At 47.5% G+C, this 15982-nt stretch overlaps 1 protein-coding gene across 2 annotated transcripts; it reads left to right on the forward strand.

The window, feature by feature from the left end:
* The first annotated feature begins 3672 nt into the window (after nt 1-3672).
* On the forward strand, nt 3673-15334 carry p2ry10 (P2Y receptor family member 10). 2 transcript variants are annotated; one of them, XM_088597119.1, is made up of 3 exons: nt 3673-3890; nt 11387-11644; nt 11982-15334. In XM_088597119.1, exons 2-3 carry the CDS (start codon nt 11460-11462, stop codon nt 12814-12816), a joined length of 1020 nt encoding a protein of 339 aa, XP_088453245.1. In that variant the 5' UTR covers nt 3673-3890; nt 11387-11459; the 3' UTR covers nt 12817-15334. The 2 variants fall into 2 exon arrangements, with proteins under 2 accessions (XP_088453245.1, XP_088453244.1); XM_088597118.1 differs by lacking the exon at nt 3673-3890 and adding an exon at nt 4914-5067.
* The last annotated feature ends 648 nt before the right edge of the window (nt 15335-15982 follow it).

Raw genomic sequence — 15982 nt, forward strand, 5'->3', positions numbered from 1 at the left:
TTTCTATGCAAATATGTATATTTATGTTCCTGTCGTGTTATTTTTTCTCCCATCCATCTGTACAGTAACACTGCGGCTGCCCCACCCATCCTCTCTCACTCCCACAGACAAACGAAGGGAAGGCAATACTGCAGAAACCTGCTGTGCTCTTACTGTGAACCGCAGGGCTGTCTGAGCACAGGTCGCTCGTTCATTGGAACTGCTGTGCCCTGTGTATAATAATAATGTATAATGTTTATTTATTAGCCCTGTACAATTTCTTGCATTAGGAATTCATCTTTTCGCATACCCCAGCTTTTCTCCATGGAGACACAGACACACAGACAGGAAGAGAAGCTTGGGGTCAGAGCGCAGGGTCAGCCATTGTACGGCGCCCCTGGAGCAGTTAGGGTTAAGGGCCTTGCTCAGGGGCCCAACGGAGTAGGATTCCTCTGCCGGCCGCGGGATTTGAACCGGCAACCTTCCAGTCACAGGCGCAGATCCTGAGCCACAGAGCCACCGCTCTGCCCCTGGCAGCAGGTGTGATGCTGCTGCGCCCAGGCAGTGCCGCCACATGCCCACTCCACCCTCTGGCACCAGCAGTGTGAGTACAGTATCGGCTGGGGCACAGCATGGCAGGGCCAGCACCCTTACCACCAGAGCTTAGACACGTCTTCCCCACACTGATAAAGCCCACTGAAGACACACCTACATCCTTCTGTGATTACCACACTCACTGCTGACGCAGACTGAAGAGATTAGACGGGGGAGGAATTCTGATGTAGGATAAAATGGACATATGTGCGGACATAGTCACAATAATCCCTTACACTTCTATAGTGCTTTTCTGGACACTCCACTCAAAGCGCTTTACAGGCAATGGGGACTCCCCTCCACCACCACCAGTGTGCAAGTCCTCTCCTCACACACCAGCTCTCAGTGGGGAGGAGAGCAGAGTGTTGAGGCCAGTTCAGAGATGGGGATTATTAGGAGGCCATGATTGACACTGGGGTAACACCCCTACTCTTTTCGAGAAATGCCCTAGGATTTTTAATGACCACAGAGAGTCAAAACCTCAGTTTTCTGTCTCATCTGAAGGACGGCGCCTTTTTACAGTATAGTGTCCCCGTCACTATACTGGGGCATTAGGACCCACACAGATTGCAGGGTGAGCGTCCCCTACTGGCCCCACTCACACCTCTTATATGCATCCATAACAGGATAGAACTGTGCCAACTTAATACGAGCATGCCCATGCCTGTGGTGAGATTATCAAGCCTCTGCATGAATGTGGAGCCAGGCAACCCAATTTCACAAGGCCAAGCTACCAGAGATTACAGGACTGGTTTCTGTTCCATTTCTCGCTCAGTGTTGCATCACATTCATATTCAAAATATTTCTGAACTCATCGCCACAGGACGAGAGGCCTGAGAGGAAGATTTGCTCATCGGACAGACAGGATTTTTTCAGCCCTCTGTAGAAAGAGGTTTTGAGTTGACACAGCGCTGAAAGGGGGACAGTCTATTGGATCATGCCATACCTCAGTCGCTGTCAGCAAATGCGGAATTGAAGAAGAAATCCCCCCCCCCCCCAGACCAGAGCAGGCCTCTGTCTGTCTGCAGCAGTGCTCACTCTGCAAATGAGGTTATCTGTCGCCTGAACCAGCTGCCTGTCATGCAGATGGTCAACCACGAGAGCCCTCACACGCCCATGCTGCGCTCACCAAATTGACCCTCGATGCTAAAGGACGGGGATTTTGAAAAGTGCAATCTTTTATCCACTGGAGTGACAGCACAGCTAATTTACATCTAAATGAGAAGTTTATCCACTGCAGAAGAACAGGATGATGCAGAGCAGACATTCTGAGCTAGCAGCCAAACTACACAGCAGATCAGGTGGAGAAGTGAGAAATCCAGAACTCAGAATAGGATTTAACCTGTGAAGTTAACAAACCTAGTCTTCCCAGCTGTGCCATGTGACCTCTAGTGACTGATTAGGACTGATGTGACATGTAAGAAGGTTAATGTCTAATAAAGAGGATGGCACCTCCTACACCACAGTGTCTTCTGTATTTTTTGAAATTTTAAATATAGAATTACATGCCTTTTCCTTATCAAAATCCATAATTTGCAATTGTAAAAAAAACCTGTGGAACTTCATTACAGCACAGAAGAAGGGGTAAGGAGTTCCTCTGAAGCAGCTGCTACAGAGACACCTGCCTTGCTCTCTGGGTGTGCCCTACAGCCCAGGTGCACCAGGTGAGCTGGCCCTCCCCTCTCTCTAAGGGGCAGGTGCAGCTCAGTGACCAATACACCACCCTGGCATCACCACAAGCATAAAGACAGGGCTCAGAGGGTTACGATGGGCACTGTGACTGACTGTCCTAGTACCATCGTAGTTCCACGCCCCAATCATCACTTCCCTCTGATCTGCTGTTTTACATTTACATGATTTGACAATGCATTGTGGTAGACAAGAAAGAACATTAATCTGACTCTGACTTACATTTCTTTTTAAGGAAAACAACTCATAACTACCACCTCTTCAGTTCTGCCTGTCATGTGTCTTCATTTACAACTCTTATATATATATTACACATGAATTAAATGTACTATTTATTCACATATTGCCCATGTATTGCCTTAAATACCAGGACAAAGCCTTGATTTGACTGAATTGCAAATCTGTGGGCAATTAACTGACAATAATGAACCCAAAGTGTAGCCAGCATGGCTAATGGCCCAGATATACAAGTCGAAGGAACCAGCTTTATATTTTGATACAGTGGGAAGGAAGCAGGGGGAAGACTGGATCTTGTCTTTGTCTTTGTCAGCCCGTTCCCCTGAAACCAGTCTGTGGATGAAATGTAACAAAGGAGATCAGCTGTGGAACAATGTGAAGGGCCGCTGTGCTTGACGTAGAGCCAAGTTTGCTGAAGACAGACAGAGCCTGGGGAACAAACTCCTGGGAGGACAGAAGACAAATGTATTCTTCTTCTTCAGACTACACATTTCCATGTACTATATTTCATATTTGGGCAGATCATGCATGGTTATTAATTGAATTCAAAGTTACGCAATACAAGATCTACAGGTTTTTGCATTTTAAGTGCCAATGTGCCAATTGTTGATTGTGTAATTTCCCGTTTCCTGGCCGCCACCTCAATCTTGGCCCCACACGGCTAATTTCAGTTACAGATGTTTTTTTTAATGAAAAACGGTCACAAAACAACCCGTACAACACTTGTGTGTGTGTGCATGCGAGACTGTGTGTGACTGTGTGTATTTGTGCTTGAGTATGCGTGTGAGCGTACATGTGTGCGATATTGTACGCGTCTGTGAGAGTGCATGTGTGTGCACAAGTGATTATTAGCATATGTGTGTGAGATTGAATATGTGTGCAGAACCTTGTCTGTTTGTGTGGAAACCATGTCCGAGCATGTGCATATTAGTATGCGTGTATGTGAGATTGCACGTGTGTGGGACCATGTCTGTTAGTGTGTGTTTGCCCATGAAAATGGCCCTCCAGCACTTGCTACATTCGGAGAAACAGGTAATAAAATCTGACCTTGATACCTGTGGCCTCACAAGCATCTGGGTGCTGGGAATAGGCGTAGCTCTCTCTGATTGTTTGCATAACTCCTGTATTTTTATCCACAGAGACTTGAACAGGAATAACACCTCCAGCCATGGTGTGTCTGATTGAGGGAAGTGACACGCCACCAGAATGGGAAGTTGTTGACTGTACTATCTAATCCACAGTTGGCTACAGACAACTTACTCATAGTGCTGGTGCATTCAGAACTGTTGCTCACCACAGGAGATAAGGATCACATTCATTTCCAGCCACCACAACACAGCTATTGTAGCTGGTCCTCTCTTGCAAGGGCCCTGGCACAGAAGACAAGAAAGGTAGGCGATGTGTCTGCAGAGCGCTGTGAATGCTGCCCTGCAGGTCTGTCTGCAGTGTGGCAGTCTGGTGAAGTTTTCGTGTGATATTGACCGCATAGCTGTTGTCTGTCTGCCACCACTAGGAAACACTGCGTGGGTTCAGTTAGAATTGTTAATTGTTTACAAAACAAGAAAGAGAGTTTCGTCTGAGCTTAGTCTGAGACATCTGCCTTTGTGTTCTTATGCTTCTGAACGCCTGGAATAATATCACCAAACACAAAAACGGAGGTGCTGTGGGTCCTGCTGTCTTTTTTAAATCAGGCAATACTGTCTCTTTCTTTTTTATCTCTGAAGAAAAAGAAAACCTAAGTCAAATCTTTCCATGGCAAAATGCTATCAGTTCAGCTACACACATGTCCTTGCATTAAACCCCACAAGTTAAATTTGGAGTTCCAATAACTTTTCGTTGTTGAGCATGTATTTGTTGCGCTTGATGCAGAGGTGCTGCTGCAGACTCAGAAACCTAGGGATTCCCCCAGATTAGCTGCTCCTGCTCACAATCTCTTAGGCTGACCAGAGCCTGGTTCATGCACTCACGCTTGCTCTTAGGACCCCAGGCGTAAATCTCTGTGCTGCACTGCGGGAACAGAGGGAATTTCTGGAGAGAGCAGCAGCCTCATACTCGGAGCAGGAGGATAAATCAGAAAAGTAGACGATGGGATTGCAGGCACAGGAATGCCAGAGGCTCAGAAATGGTCTGGGGACTGTACAGACAAGGGGTGAAATACTGCTATTAGGACTCAGCTTTACATGAAAAAAGGAGGGCTATGAAAATGAAAATGAATTTCAGCGCTGGTCTGGTTAACTCAGTTTTAACAACTGACAAAACGGGTTTGGAGGTGCGATGTCATTTTTCTTGCATTGCTAAAAATAGCAACACCAAAAAAAAAAAAAGCGGGCTTCTGCTCTCTAGCAGGTACCTACTCCTCTCACTTTTGCACATGTTGATGCATTTGTGTTTATCTGCTGCTAGGAGGCTGACGCCACCAACAGCGTCACTCGTGGTGGCTAAGGGGAAGGAGGGAGGGGAGAGTGGGGAGACGGCTTAAGATAATTAGCAGTGCACTTCCTCTTTGCGCACTGAAAACTGGGTCTCTCTCCAAAGAGGACAGCGACATTGTGCTCGCAGAGAAGAAAGGTAAGGCACGCAAATATTTCCATACTTGAGAGTCTGTGCCGGGTGAGCCTTTCGGACTCGCTTGTTCACTGTCGGTAGGACGAGGAAGCGGTGAGCTCCCTCACCCTGCAGACCTCACCTAGATGCATTTAGTGTAGCACATTGTGCAGAAAACAGTATGTAAAACAATTAAACTATCAGTCATAAACTTGCCCACACTTGAGTAAATAAATTGCTGGGATGGTTTAGGAGTGCACCGATATTGCTGCGGTAGTTTGGGCTTTATGGAGGTTTATGGGGCTTTATACACTGGCATCAATGGGAGTCACCTCTACATCAAGGTCTATGCAGAAGAGATCCTTTGTACCGTAGAAATCAGGGGCTGTTCTGCGATTCACCACAAAGCTGCAGGACTCTTCCCAGAGAAGATAAAAACTAGAGCTGCTCAAACAGTTTTGTTAGGATGAAAAAGATTGTTTGCAAGTCTTTCCCAAACCCCAGTGCTAGTTCATGATTCAATGGTGAGAGGAAGAATGATTGTGTGAAATTGTTCAATTCAATATTGCAAAACCCTTTGAAAAACTGCAAGACAGTATGACTACAATATGTGTTGATATTAAGAATAATTTATGTGTGGTTCCTCATTCTGCTAAATACGTGGTCTTTATTGATCAACCTATCCAATACAACTGTATCGACAGGTCTAAAAAAATTAGTGTTTAGTTACACATTTTAGAGCCATCGTTTCATCGGTTTCGGATTGTATCATATGGTGCAATTCAGGTTGAAAGCGGTACATTACTTCAGAATGTGAACGATATAGTACAAATGTGCAAGTCCATTCCTTTATGACAAAGTTGCAAGCAAAACGGTAGTCCCGCAGCCTGCAGCTGAAACCTGACTTGACTCTTAGGGTGTGCAGCCATATTTGCGTGCAGGAGTGTACCGCATGTACACAACAACACATGTGGAAGGCTGATGCTTTCGGTTTGCAAGAGAAGACCAGCAAACCACTGACCTTTCTGCAGCGGGAGACGAGTGGTAGACATTGGGTGAGAGGGGGAGCAGAACAGCCCTGTCAGCCACCTGTTGCCTCTACTCTACCAAGGAATTGTGTAGAGCACCATCAGCAGATCTGGAGCAAGACAGGTGAAATGGTTAAGCACTGCCAACAGAATTGGAACTGACTGGGATCCCGTGTCTCGGACCAATAGCAAAGGCGCACAGCTTGACAATGGGCCCAGGGCAGATGTACAACACTCTGATGATGAGGGTCGTGTCATCAGTTCAGGATGTTTCTGATCCCAGGTCTCTGAAATATGCTGGGACTCCCACGTCACGCCTTGTCTACTCAACGTGATTGCTGCAGAAAGGAGATCTGGCTTGGCTGCGCCACGATAAGCAAGAAGCTCAATGCGTTGCTTCTGAGGTACACTGCCACACAACACAACACGGCTGACCGCAAGATTTTTACACTGCCTAGCAACCTGACAGCAAAGCATGGTCCCTGCCTCAGCGCAGTGGACTTTAGTAGGCGTTACGTTAACTAAAGGACATCCTGTAGCAAATGTCACGCCTCTGAAGATTGAATGAGCTTGAATTCACTTGTAGGGGCTTCCAACAGTCATCAGGCAGACACGCACACACACAAAAAAACATCCCCTGCGCTTGTGCTTAATGCACATGTCCATGTGCGAGAGATTTTCCTAGGGGAAAAAAAAAAACGACAATGATGATAATAAGATTGTAAGCAGAAGTCCATATTAATAAACATTCTTATGTAAAATAAGACAACAAGTTTTAATGGACAACTAATCGGTTTGTGCCTGTTGGATCTTGCATATATCCAGTGATAGACTGGTCTTGGTGGCTAGCCCTGCTGCCTCACAGCACAGGGGTCCTGGCAAGGGGTGCCTTCTGTGTGGAGTGTGTATGGTCTCCCCATATCCACTTGGGTTTGCCCTTCTATTTTCTATGTTCCTTTCTATCGTCTTCTATTTCCTTCTATTTTGGACAGACCATCCAGTTTGACTGGGTCTATGAACGGCCCTGCCATTCCTTTCCTGGGGGTGGTTCCTCTTTGAACCCTGTGCCTGCCGGGTCAGCCTCTGGCCCACGGCAACCTTCAGAGGGTACAGCAGGTACTGGCCGCGAGTGAAGCTGATGGCAGAGCACATCAGCTCATCTGCGAGGACCTTTGTTTTCTGTGTTTAGATATGAAGCAGAGCCAGCTCCTGTGAATCACTTTGGATCAAACTTTTATGATGAACTCGCCGTGATATTTTAAAAGAATTTGGGCCAGGTCTGACGGGAACAACTCTGTACAATACACAACAAAGGCACCGTGCATGTCATCATCTCTGAAAACTGTTAGCCGCCAAGCTGTTAGCTCTGCATAACTGAAAAATACAAGTGTATATATATACTGTATATACAAAAACAGGAATTCAAAGAAAACTTTCACAAACAGCGCCTCGTGTTTTGATTTCATGTGAAACGCTTGAGTCACACGCTGACCTGTACGTAACTGTGTGGGTATTTTTTTTTTTTGCCCGTGTTGCTCGGTTTTGCAAAATGAATCTCTAGAGCTGACAGCTTCGTGCGGCTCGCTCAGCCACAGAGAGTGTGGTTTTCATCACGTGTCGTGAAGTACAGAATAGATCTTTCAGAGTTGACTGTACCCCTCTGAGGGGGGTCTGCACAAGACGGTGTTGCAGTTCCTCGCACCGTATCCTTTCGGGAGAGCTGTCGAAATTGAGCGCAGGGGTATATCCACGTCAACCCCCGGCTCTGGTGCAACTCCGTCTGGAGATGCATCAAGAGGAAATAAAAAAGAAAAAATGAAAACTCGGAGAAAGCAACGGAGACCATCAATCGTGTTGAAAAGTAGATGACAACGTCAGAGATAATCCCCGTCGCCTCTACAGACACGTGCAATCGGATCGTGGCCGTCTGGGTGGCAGGATGGGAAATTCCAGCTCTGATCCGTTATTCGCCGTGAGAGCAGCCTCTTGCAAAGGTTTTTTTTGCAGGACAATCAGGGACCACCGGTTCAAAAGCGACATACCCGCCGCACAGCAGGGAGTGAACCCATTTTGGACATGACCGCCCTGTGACGGGGTTCTCGGTTTTACTAATAAACGCAGATGCCTAGATACGTGTTTCCGCAGTGTGACAAACAATAAACAAATGTGTGTCAGTTACAAAGCCCCGAAGACCCCTCACCCAGCTGCTTTGTTATCACCTCAGCGCAGCCGATGAAGGAGAATGGATTTACTATTCATTTAATAATGGGGAGAGGGCCAAGCACTATTTGAAGACGTGAGAGGTGTTTGAATTTTACCATAGCCAACAATCTACTAAAAGACCTTCTGCTCCTTGTAACGGAGTGTACAAAGGTAGCCCACTTCCTGCATGGTGCGATAACAACGTCACCTCGTGCAGTTACAGTACATCGGCTTCTAACAAAATACATTTTCTGTTTCCCTGGGCTGTGCACACACACACTTGTATAACTTAGATTTGTGTACAGAGTTTCAGTTTCTTAGAATGTAATGCAGGTAGAAATATAATAATCTATAATAATATAAATATATAGCGCCATTCCTAGTTCGGATAGTTCTTATTTAATACCGGCTAGTTTGGCCGTATTAAGCCGTGTTTTTAATATTTTAATTGCTTTGTACTCAGTATGTCGCGCAGTGCCTACGCTTTCGTTTCTGCAAGAGCTTCATCGAATTTTGCACAGAGGCTTTCAAGTTCACCATTCACAGAGCTGATAAACATCTGCAGCACAGACGTAACTGTGAAAGAAATTATTTATCCGAATTGGTTCCTTTCCCCCCCTAAACGCATGCTTGCTGCTTTTCAAAGCCTCACACTTCAGCAGTCACGCCTCTCAGTTCAAGGGATCCGAGCAGATCGACCAACAAGGTCCGATTGCGAAGCAGGACATCAGAGAGTGGGCCCGGGACAGCTGGTTGGGTTTTGGGTCAGGACAGTGCCCGGAGATTTTACAGTCTCTGAGGCACAGTGCCTGACCCGGACTAATCTTTGACCGGGATCCGCTGTGAACTCCCCGCTTAGTTAGCTTCAAAGTTTTCTTTTTTATTTTAATATTCATAAGCAGAACAGAAAGAACTGATAAACATCGAGTTCACGTGAATCCCCGTGTGCAGGTTACAAGAACTGTACGAGCAGCTTCAGTGAAGTGCCCTCGCTGAAAAAAAGCAAGTCACGGGAGCCCGACAGTTGCGGAGCGTACATTCACGTGGTTCTGGCAGTTGGGATGTTCATCCTGCTGTTTGCTTCCAGATTACAGACACGCCGCAGGGTCAATCCCACAAACTAACCTGTTACCAATTCCCGTCGTGGGCAAACAAAGTACAAAGCCTGGCTTCGTACCCACATGCAATAGCATTTCCACTGTAGTTCGTTTTTAGGTCTTAGATCATCAAAATAGTTTTTTTTGACTGGGTTAACTTAACCGTGGCGCTGTGAGTCAGTTGCAAAGACGAAGAGCTTGGATTGGGACAGAGACATGCCAGACCACCAGGGCTCCCGGCACCCAGATCTGTATGAGCGGCGAGCCATTCACCAACAGCCCCCCGAAACCCCCGCGACATGTGTAAGCACGCCCTGCACTCGCACAGGAAGGGAGTCGGCGCTTCTCAAATCTCGTCTCCGCCGAAGTCAGTTGAATTCCAGGAACTTGTCAATACCGGCGCAGCGGAAGTTAAGAAAACCGTCTGTGCTTTGTAGGCTTGAATTTATTAGTAACTTGTGACCGGGCGGTCTGTGCAGGTTCATATGATTACACACACTGAGGTATAATTTACGATTTTGGTACGTGTGCAAAACGCACATGATTTTTTTTTTAAATCTAGAGTGTGGACATTTATTTTTTTAGACGGCTAAATAAAGACACGTTAGTGTCTTAAATAGCCACAGAACTTGGTGATATCCGGACTGACGCAGCTGTTGAGATCAGTATTTGCCTGGGACTCGAACGGGCCGGAGATGATCTTGCAGACAAGCACCTCGACACAACGATACGGCACAGCCTAATCGGGTCTAGGAATGGCCATCGAAGAGGCAGATCACAACAAACGCTCTGTTTATGCCCTGTTGTTCATCTCCTCTCTAAACGCCGCTTGAAACCTGGAACTGAGGCGGCAGTGTACAACACTGTCATGTACCCTTTAGCGAAACAGTTTAAGCCCTCCCTCACTCCCCCGAGAGAAGACAGGAAATACTAATTGTATCACAAGGAAGTGCATATGCCCAGCTCAGGAGTTCTCAAAAACGAAGCCTATAAAAAGTGTGCTAACGCTTATCGGGAAATAGACTGATGCAATCTTTTAATTCTTGAATTTAAGAAAGCAAACGGCAGAAGAATCCTATCACCTTTGTTGGCTAAAGCCCTAACACACTCACTGATAGGAGCAAGGGCAGTGCTAACTCTGATTATTTCCTTCCTCTCCTGGCTCCCTGAGTGAATCAAACGTGTCTCCTACTTGAGCAGGGTCGTTATTTACCAAGTGTGCCGGCTACAGACAGGTAACGCCCAGCTTTCTCTTTCCCTGTCACGAGCTGAGCAAGCGTTGAACTCCCTGGGAGTTTAGAAAATGGAACAATCTGGCAAGGGGTCCCAGTGTTCTGTTTTTATGGACAACCAGATAATCGTCATGAATAATTGCTGGTATTAAAAGGTGTCTTTACAAAGCATCCCACCTGCTTTACACACTGGAGGGGACCCACCTCACTCTCCACTGCAGTGTTGCGCCACCTGGGATGGAGCCCCAGTGCAGAGCAGGTGAAGGGGGAATCGCTGCACCAGCTGTATTAGGGTGGGACTGCAGGGAGGGGAGACTGTGCCAGCCCAGAGTGGAATTTATCCAGGACACCGGGGATGACACCCCTACTCTGATGAACACTGATGTAGGATCTTTAATGACCTGACAGTCTGGACTTTGTGTTAATGCCTCTTCCAAAGGACCGTTCCTCCTGAACGTGGCCCTGATCGCCTCAATGGGGCAGCAGTGCTTTTTTAGACCATCTGATTTTGGAGGTGGGGGGGGGGAGATCGCTACCTACTGGGCGAGCAGCAACCACCATTTAGAGCAGTAATTCGGTTTTCCAGCCTGGCTTACCTCCTGAGAGCTGACGAGATCGGGCAGGAGGGCAGGGAGTGGTGCTCACATGCAGTGCTGGTGTCCTTACTGAATTCTCTCCCTGGGAGAAACAGCAATGGAAAGAGATTGTGCCCTAACCCAGCTCCAAGGACATTCTCTGTCACTTCCATCACAGCAAAACAACCTTCTTCTTCCTTGCTATTCAGTTTCAGACCCCCGGTGGCCTCGAGTCTTATTTCTGGAGGAGACATCCACAGTAAATGAAGCGGCGAAGTCAGAATGATTCCCCCTACAGCAGCCGCCGTGTGCCGAGGAAGCAACGTCACCTGCAACAGCACCTGCCAAGAGAACAGCAGCTGGGATGAAAGCATCTACATCCTCTACACTGTCTTCTACCTGGTCATCTTCATCCCGGGGCTGCTGGGCAACAGCCTGGGGCTGTTTATCCTGTGTCGCTTCATCAGGTACGGGGCCCTCGTGTGTGACCTCTGACCCCCGGACCACGCAGAGCCCGGACTAGTCCATTTCCCAAGGGAGGGGGGAGGGGGGTGTGGCTGTAGGGTAGTTCATCTGGGTTACGAAGCAGTCAGTTCCTTTGGTATTATCCCTCTGCCTGCTGATTGTGCACTGCAGCACGATGCACGGAAGTGTTAGGAAACTGGAAATGAGTTATCAAAGATGTTGGCTCTTCTTCCCCCTTTCAAGACTTCAGCACTAGCTGCAGGCCGACTCTCACCAAGGTGAAATACGCGCACGCTACAGTCTGCTAAACGCATTGTTTGTCTTTTGTGTCTTTGCCAGCAAGAAGACCAAAGCGGTCATCTTCATGATCAACCTGGCAGTGGCCGACCTTGCCCACGTGCTGTCGCTGCCCCTCCGCATCTACTACTACGTCAACCACACCTGGCCCTTCGGCAAGGCCATGTGCCTGCTGTGCTTCTACCTGAAGTACCTCAACATGTACGCCAGCATCGCCTTCCTCATGTGCATCAGCCTCCAGCGCTGCATCTTTCTCATGAAACCCTTCTGCGCCAAGGATTGGAAGCGGCGCTACGACGTGCGGATCAGCCTGCTGGTGTGGCTGGTGGTGGGGGCCTGCTGCTCGCCCTTCATCCTGATGAGGAGCAGCGCGGGCCAGAACAGCAGCGGCTGCTTCAAGGACCTGCCCACGCGCAAGCTGGACCTGCGCCTCTCCGTCACCATGATGACCTTCGCCGAGCTGTGCGGCTTCGTCATCCCGCTGGCGGTGATCGCCACCTGCACCTGGCGGATCATGCGCTCCCTGCGGCGGACGGAGACGGGCACCATGCTGCAGGACGCCAACGACAAGCGCAGGGCCCTTCGCCTGGTGCTCATGTGCACCATCGTCTTCCTGCTCTGCTTCGCGCCCTACCACGTCAACTTCCTGTTCTACCTGATGTCGGGGCAGGACATCATCACCTACTGCCCCCTCCGCTACGCCGTCCGCAGGTTCCACCCCATCTCCCTCTGCCTGGCCAGCCTCAACTGCTGCCTCAACCCCTTCATCTACTACTTCCTCACCACCGAGTTCCGCCAGCAGCTCTCTCGGCACGGCAGCTCCGTCATCCGGGGCCGCCTCATGAGCCGGGAGAGCGCCTCCTCTTTCCGAGACTAGGGAGGCGGGAGGGAGGGGCTCCAGCTGATCATATCTGTGCTCCCCCCTCCCCCCCCACCTCCGAGGCGCCCTCCTCCCCCAAGGGGGAGAAGAGCGCTCTGAAGAATGGCCTACTCCAGACGTTACCCAGACAGCGGAGTGAGGTGTACTGTAACTCTGACTCCGAGACCGGAGCCCAGCGTGGATGAGGATCTGAGTCCGGGCAGGAGCACTGCTCACTCTCCGGCCTGCCTTTCTGTTAAGAACGCCGGACGGTGAAGCTACAGTACCTTCCGGCAGTGGTGAGGGGAAACAGCACCTCCAGGTGAGGTGAGACAACCGCCAGCTTATTCCAGCAGAAGCACAGAACAAAAACAGAAGCAACTAAAAAATTCGGCGGAAGTGAATCTTCTGCAGTAGCATTATGGCACGGGAAAGCACGTCAGGATAAAACCAGAAATACTGCCATGAAGGCAGAATCTGCCCACTGGCAGCTTTACTTGTCAATCAGTTGGAGGAGGAAGCTACACCCACGAAACGTTTGACTTGTAAAATGAGAAATTCAAATTGCCAGATCAAGCTGGATAGCCTTACAAAATCTTATTGTACACTTGATGTTTTCTCAAACACTTATTAGTATCTCATAAGTTTGGTCAAATTCTAATAGTGATGAAATGAGCCAAAGAATCTAAAGGGATAGGTGTACTTGCCACTTCGCCGTTACTTTGCCTGGCTGAGGAAACGACAGCTGTGACAAGCCCCTCAGTTATAAGGAATGAACCAGGGAGGCAGCTGCAAGGGTGAAGTTGGGCTGGAGGGAGGGCTTTTCGAAAAGAGGCAAACAGAGCCTGTGCAGCCATGTGCAACCAGGGAGCAGTTACATGCAGGGGAACTGAAGTGGGACATTAGAGTTTGACCTCCTCTTGAACTCCATGGCAATGTCTGGGCCAGAGGGACACCTTTACTGGTTCCACTGGCTGAGACAGAGGCCTCTGTGCTTCACCTTTACAGCAGTATATATATTTTTTCTACAACCAAGAGCAAACAGTATTGTACCATGCAGTGTCTCTGCAGTAACATCAGAAAGGAAAATAATAAAATGAATGACAACTTGGAAGTAAATTCATCTTCTACAACCCTTCAGTGGCGAGAGACTGTTGATGTCTGGCTCTATGATCGGAGGAAGAGATAAAAGGCTCGTTTTCATCAGCTCAGCACTTCAGCTCATGACTCTTCAGGACTGGACTTTTTCATATCACCCATGAGCTGGAACCTTGTGAGACGTGTTGCGTTTCAGCCTGATCATGATTACTTAAGGAAACCACACCCTTATCTGCAATGCAGACAAACAACGACTTCTGATCCTGTTTTTCTGGAGTCACTTCCTGGAAGATTAGCCCACACAGCAATCTGGAGAAGAAACACACTGTCTACCTTTCAGACAAATTCAAATTCAAATCTGACCGAATTTCAGAACGTGTGGTGTGGACTGAACACTGGATCCGCAAGATTCATGCCCCAGACTGCTCCACCTCACACTTGTGCACACAATCTCCACACTGCCAAAACAGCCTGTATCACTGTGGCTCAGACACAGACTCAGGAATAGAACATATCACAAGGACACGCATTTCCCTGGCCGATGACAGGAGCACAGACTTATTCAGCTGAACTTCACATGAGCACAGATGAAATCAAACCTTCAGCCCAAACCACTGAATGCAAACTCATTGTTGGATAGTGAACCAGACCGGGGACTTTATGCTACGTAACTAATGGAAATCTGACATCAACCACTAGTTTGGTAGTAATCTGCTTGAAACTGGGGGCTACTACTAGAAAATATAAATTCTGAAAGATATTATTTTCATCTGAGCCAATGTTATAAAGAAAATTAGCAAAGTAAAAAACATTGCTGCAAAACTGTGAGATATTAAATGTTGGTTTCTTTGTTAATCAACACTGAAAACAAGCTATGTATGTTTATCATGCGCTTTGAGATACAAATGTATAAATGTGCTATATATCTATTTAAGTTGGTTTGCATTATGTTTGGCTTACAAAACCTAATACTACATCTTGCAACTATCTATTTATTTCCATTTCAGAACTTTGAATAGGAACAGAAGCAAACAAACTGTGAGATTAAATCTGAATTTCTGCTACTTGCTAACTACAAACCAGGTCCCTGAATTTGGTTCAGTGTGTTTGAGGCTTCCTTTTTCTGTGGAATGGGAGCCTAGATTCTGGGATTTGTAGTTATCCACTGCTAGACGAGTTGAAGTTTTAACTAGTCAAGGCCTAATTTCGGCCTACCCATAACTCCCATGTGTGAAGCTCGGAGCCACAGTAGATGCTTTGTGTGCAGATTGTTTCTCATAGTTAGAAGCTGCTTTTCTTTGACTTCCCAGTGTCTCCTTGTCTACAGCCAGCTGAGAGACAAGGAGAGAGACACCGCGGTGCCCTGTGTAAGCTATCACAGAAATGTGCTACTTGACACACTAAGTGTTTGCAATAAAATTATTTTTTAAAAGAAAAACTGGCCGAAACAAGTCTCTTTCTTAAGAAATCTGAGGTACCAAGAAAGAATAAGAAATTGGTGCTAAGTTGTGAGAGGACAAAACATTAATGTTTCTTTATTAGCCCTATACAATTTCTTGCATTAGGAATTCATCTTTTCGCATACCCCAGCTTTTTCTCCATGGAGACACAGACACACAGACAGGAAGAGAAGCTTGGGGTCAGAGCGCAGGGTCAGCCATTGTACGGCACCCCTAGAGCAGTTAGGGTTAAGGGCCTTGCTCAGGGGCCCAACGGAGTAGGATTCCTCTGCCAGCCGCGGGATTTGAACCGGCAACCTTCCAGTCACAGGCGCAGATCCTAAGCCACAGAGCCACCGCTCCGCCCTATAAAGGACTAAGTATGCCATTGACTCAAAAAACCCTTCATTTTACAATGCCATATTAACTACATGCATTAATTACTATCCTAGTACCAACTTGGTAAAAGTCAAAGTCTGTACTGTTTTATGGTGGCTATTTTAAATTTAGTAATTAGATAGTTGTTATGTCATTGTGGAAACACAACTGCACTGAATTTTTGACTAGACATGCTGTTCCTGAGGGTTGAATTTTGCAAAGGAAAATCACACCCGTCTCGAAATAGAATGCAAACACAAAATCGATCT

Source organism: Lepisosteus platostomus, chromosome 10 (genome assembly GCF_059453375.1).
Source record: "Lepisosteus platostomus isolate fLepPlt1 chromosome 10, fLepPlt1.hap1, whole genome shotgun sequence".
NCBI classification, from domain to species: Eukaryota; Metazoa; Chordata; class Actinopteri; order Semionotiformes; family Lepisosteidae; genus Lepisosteus; species Lepisosteus platostomus.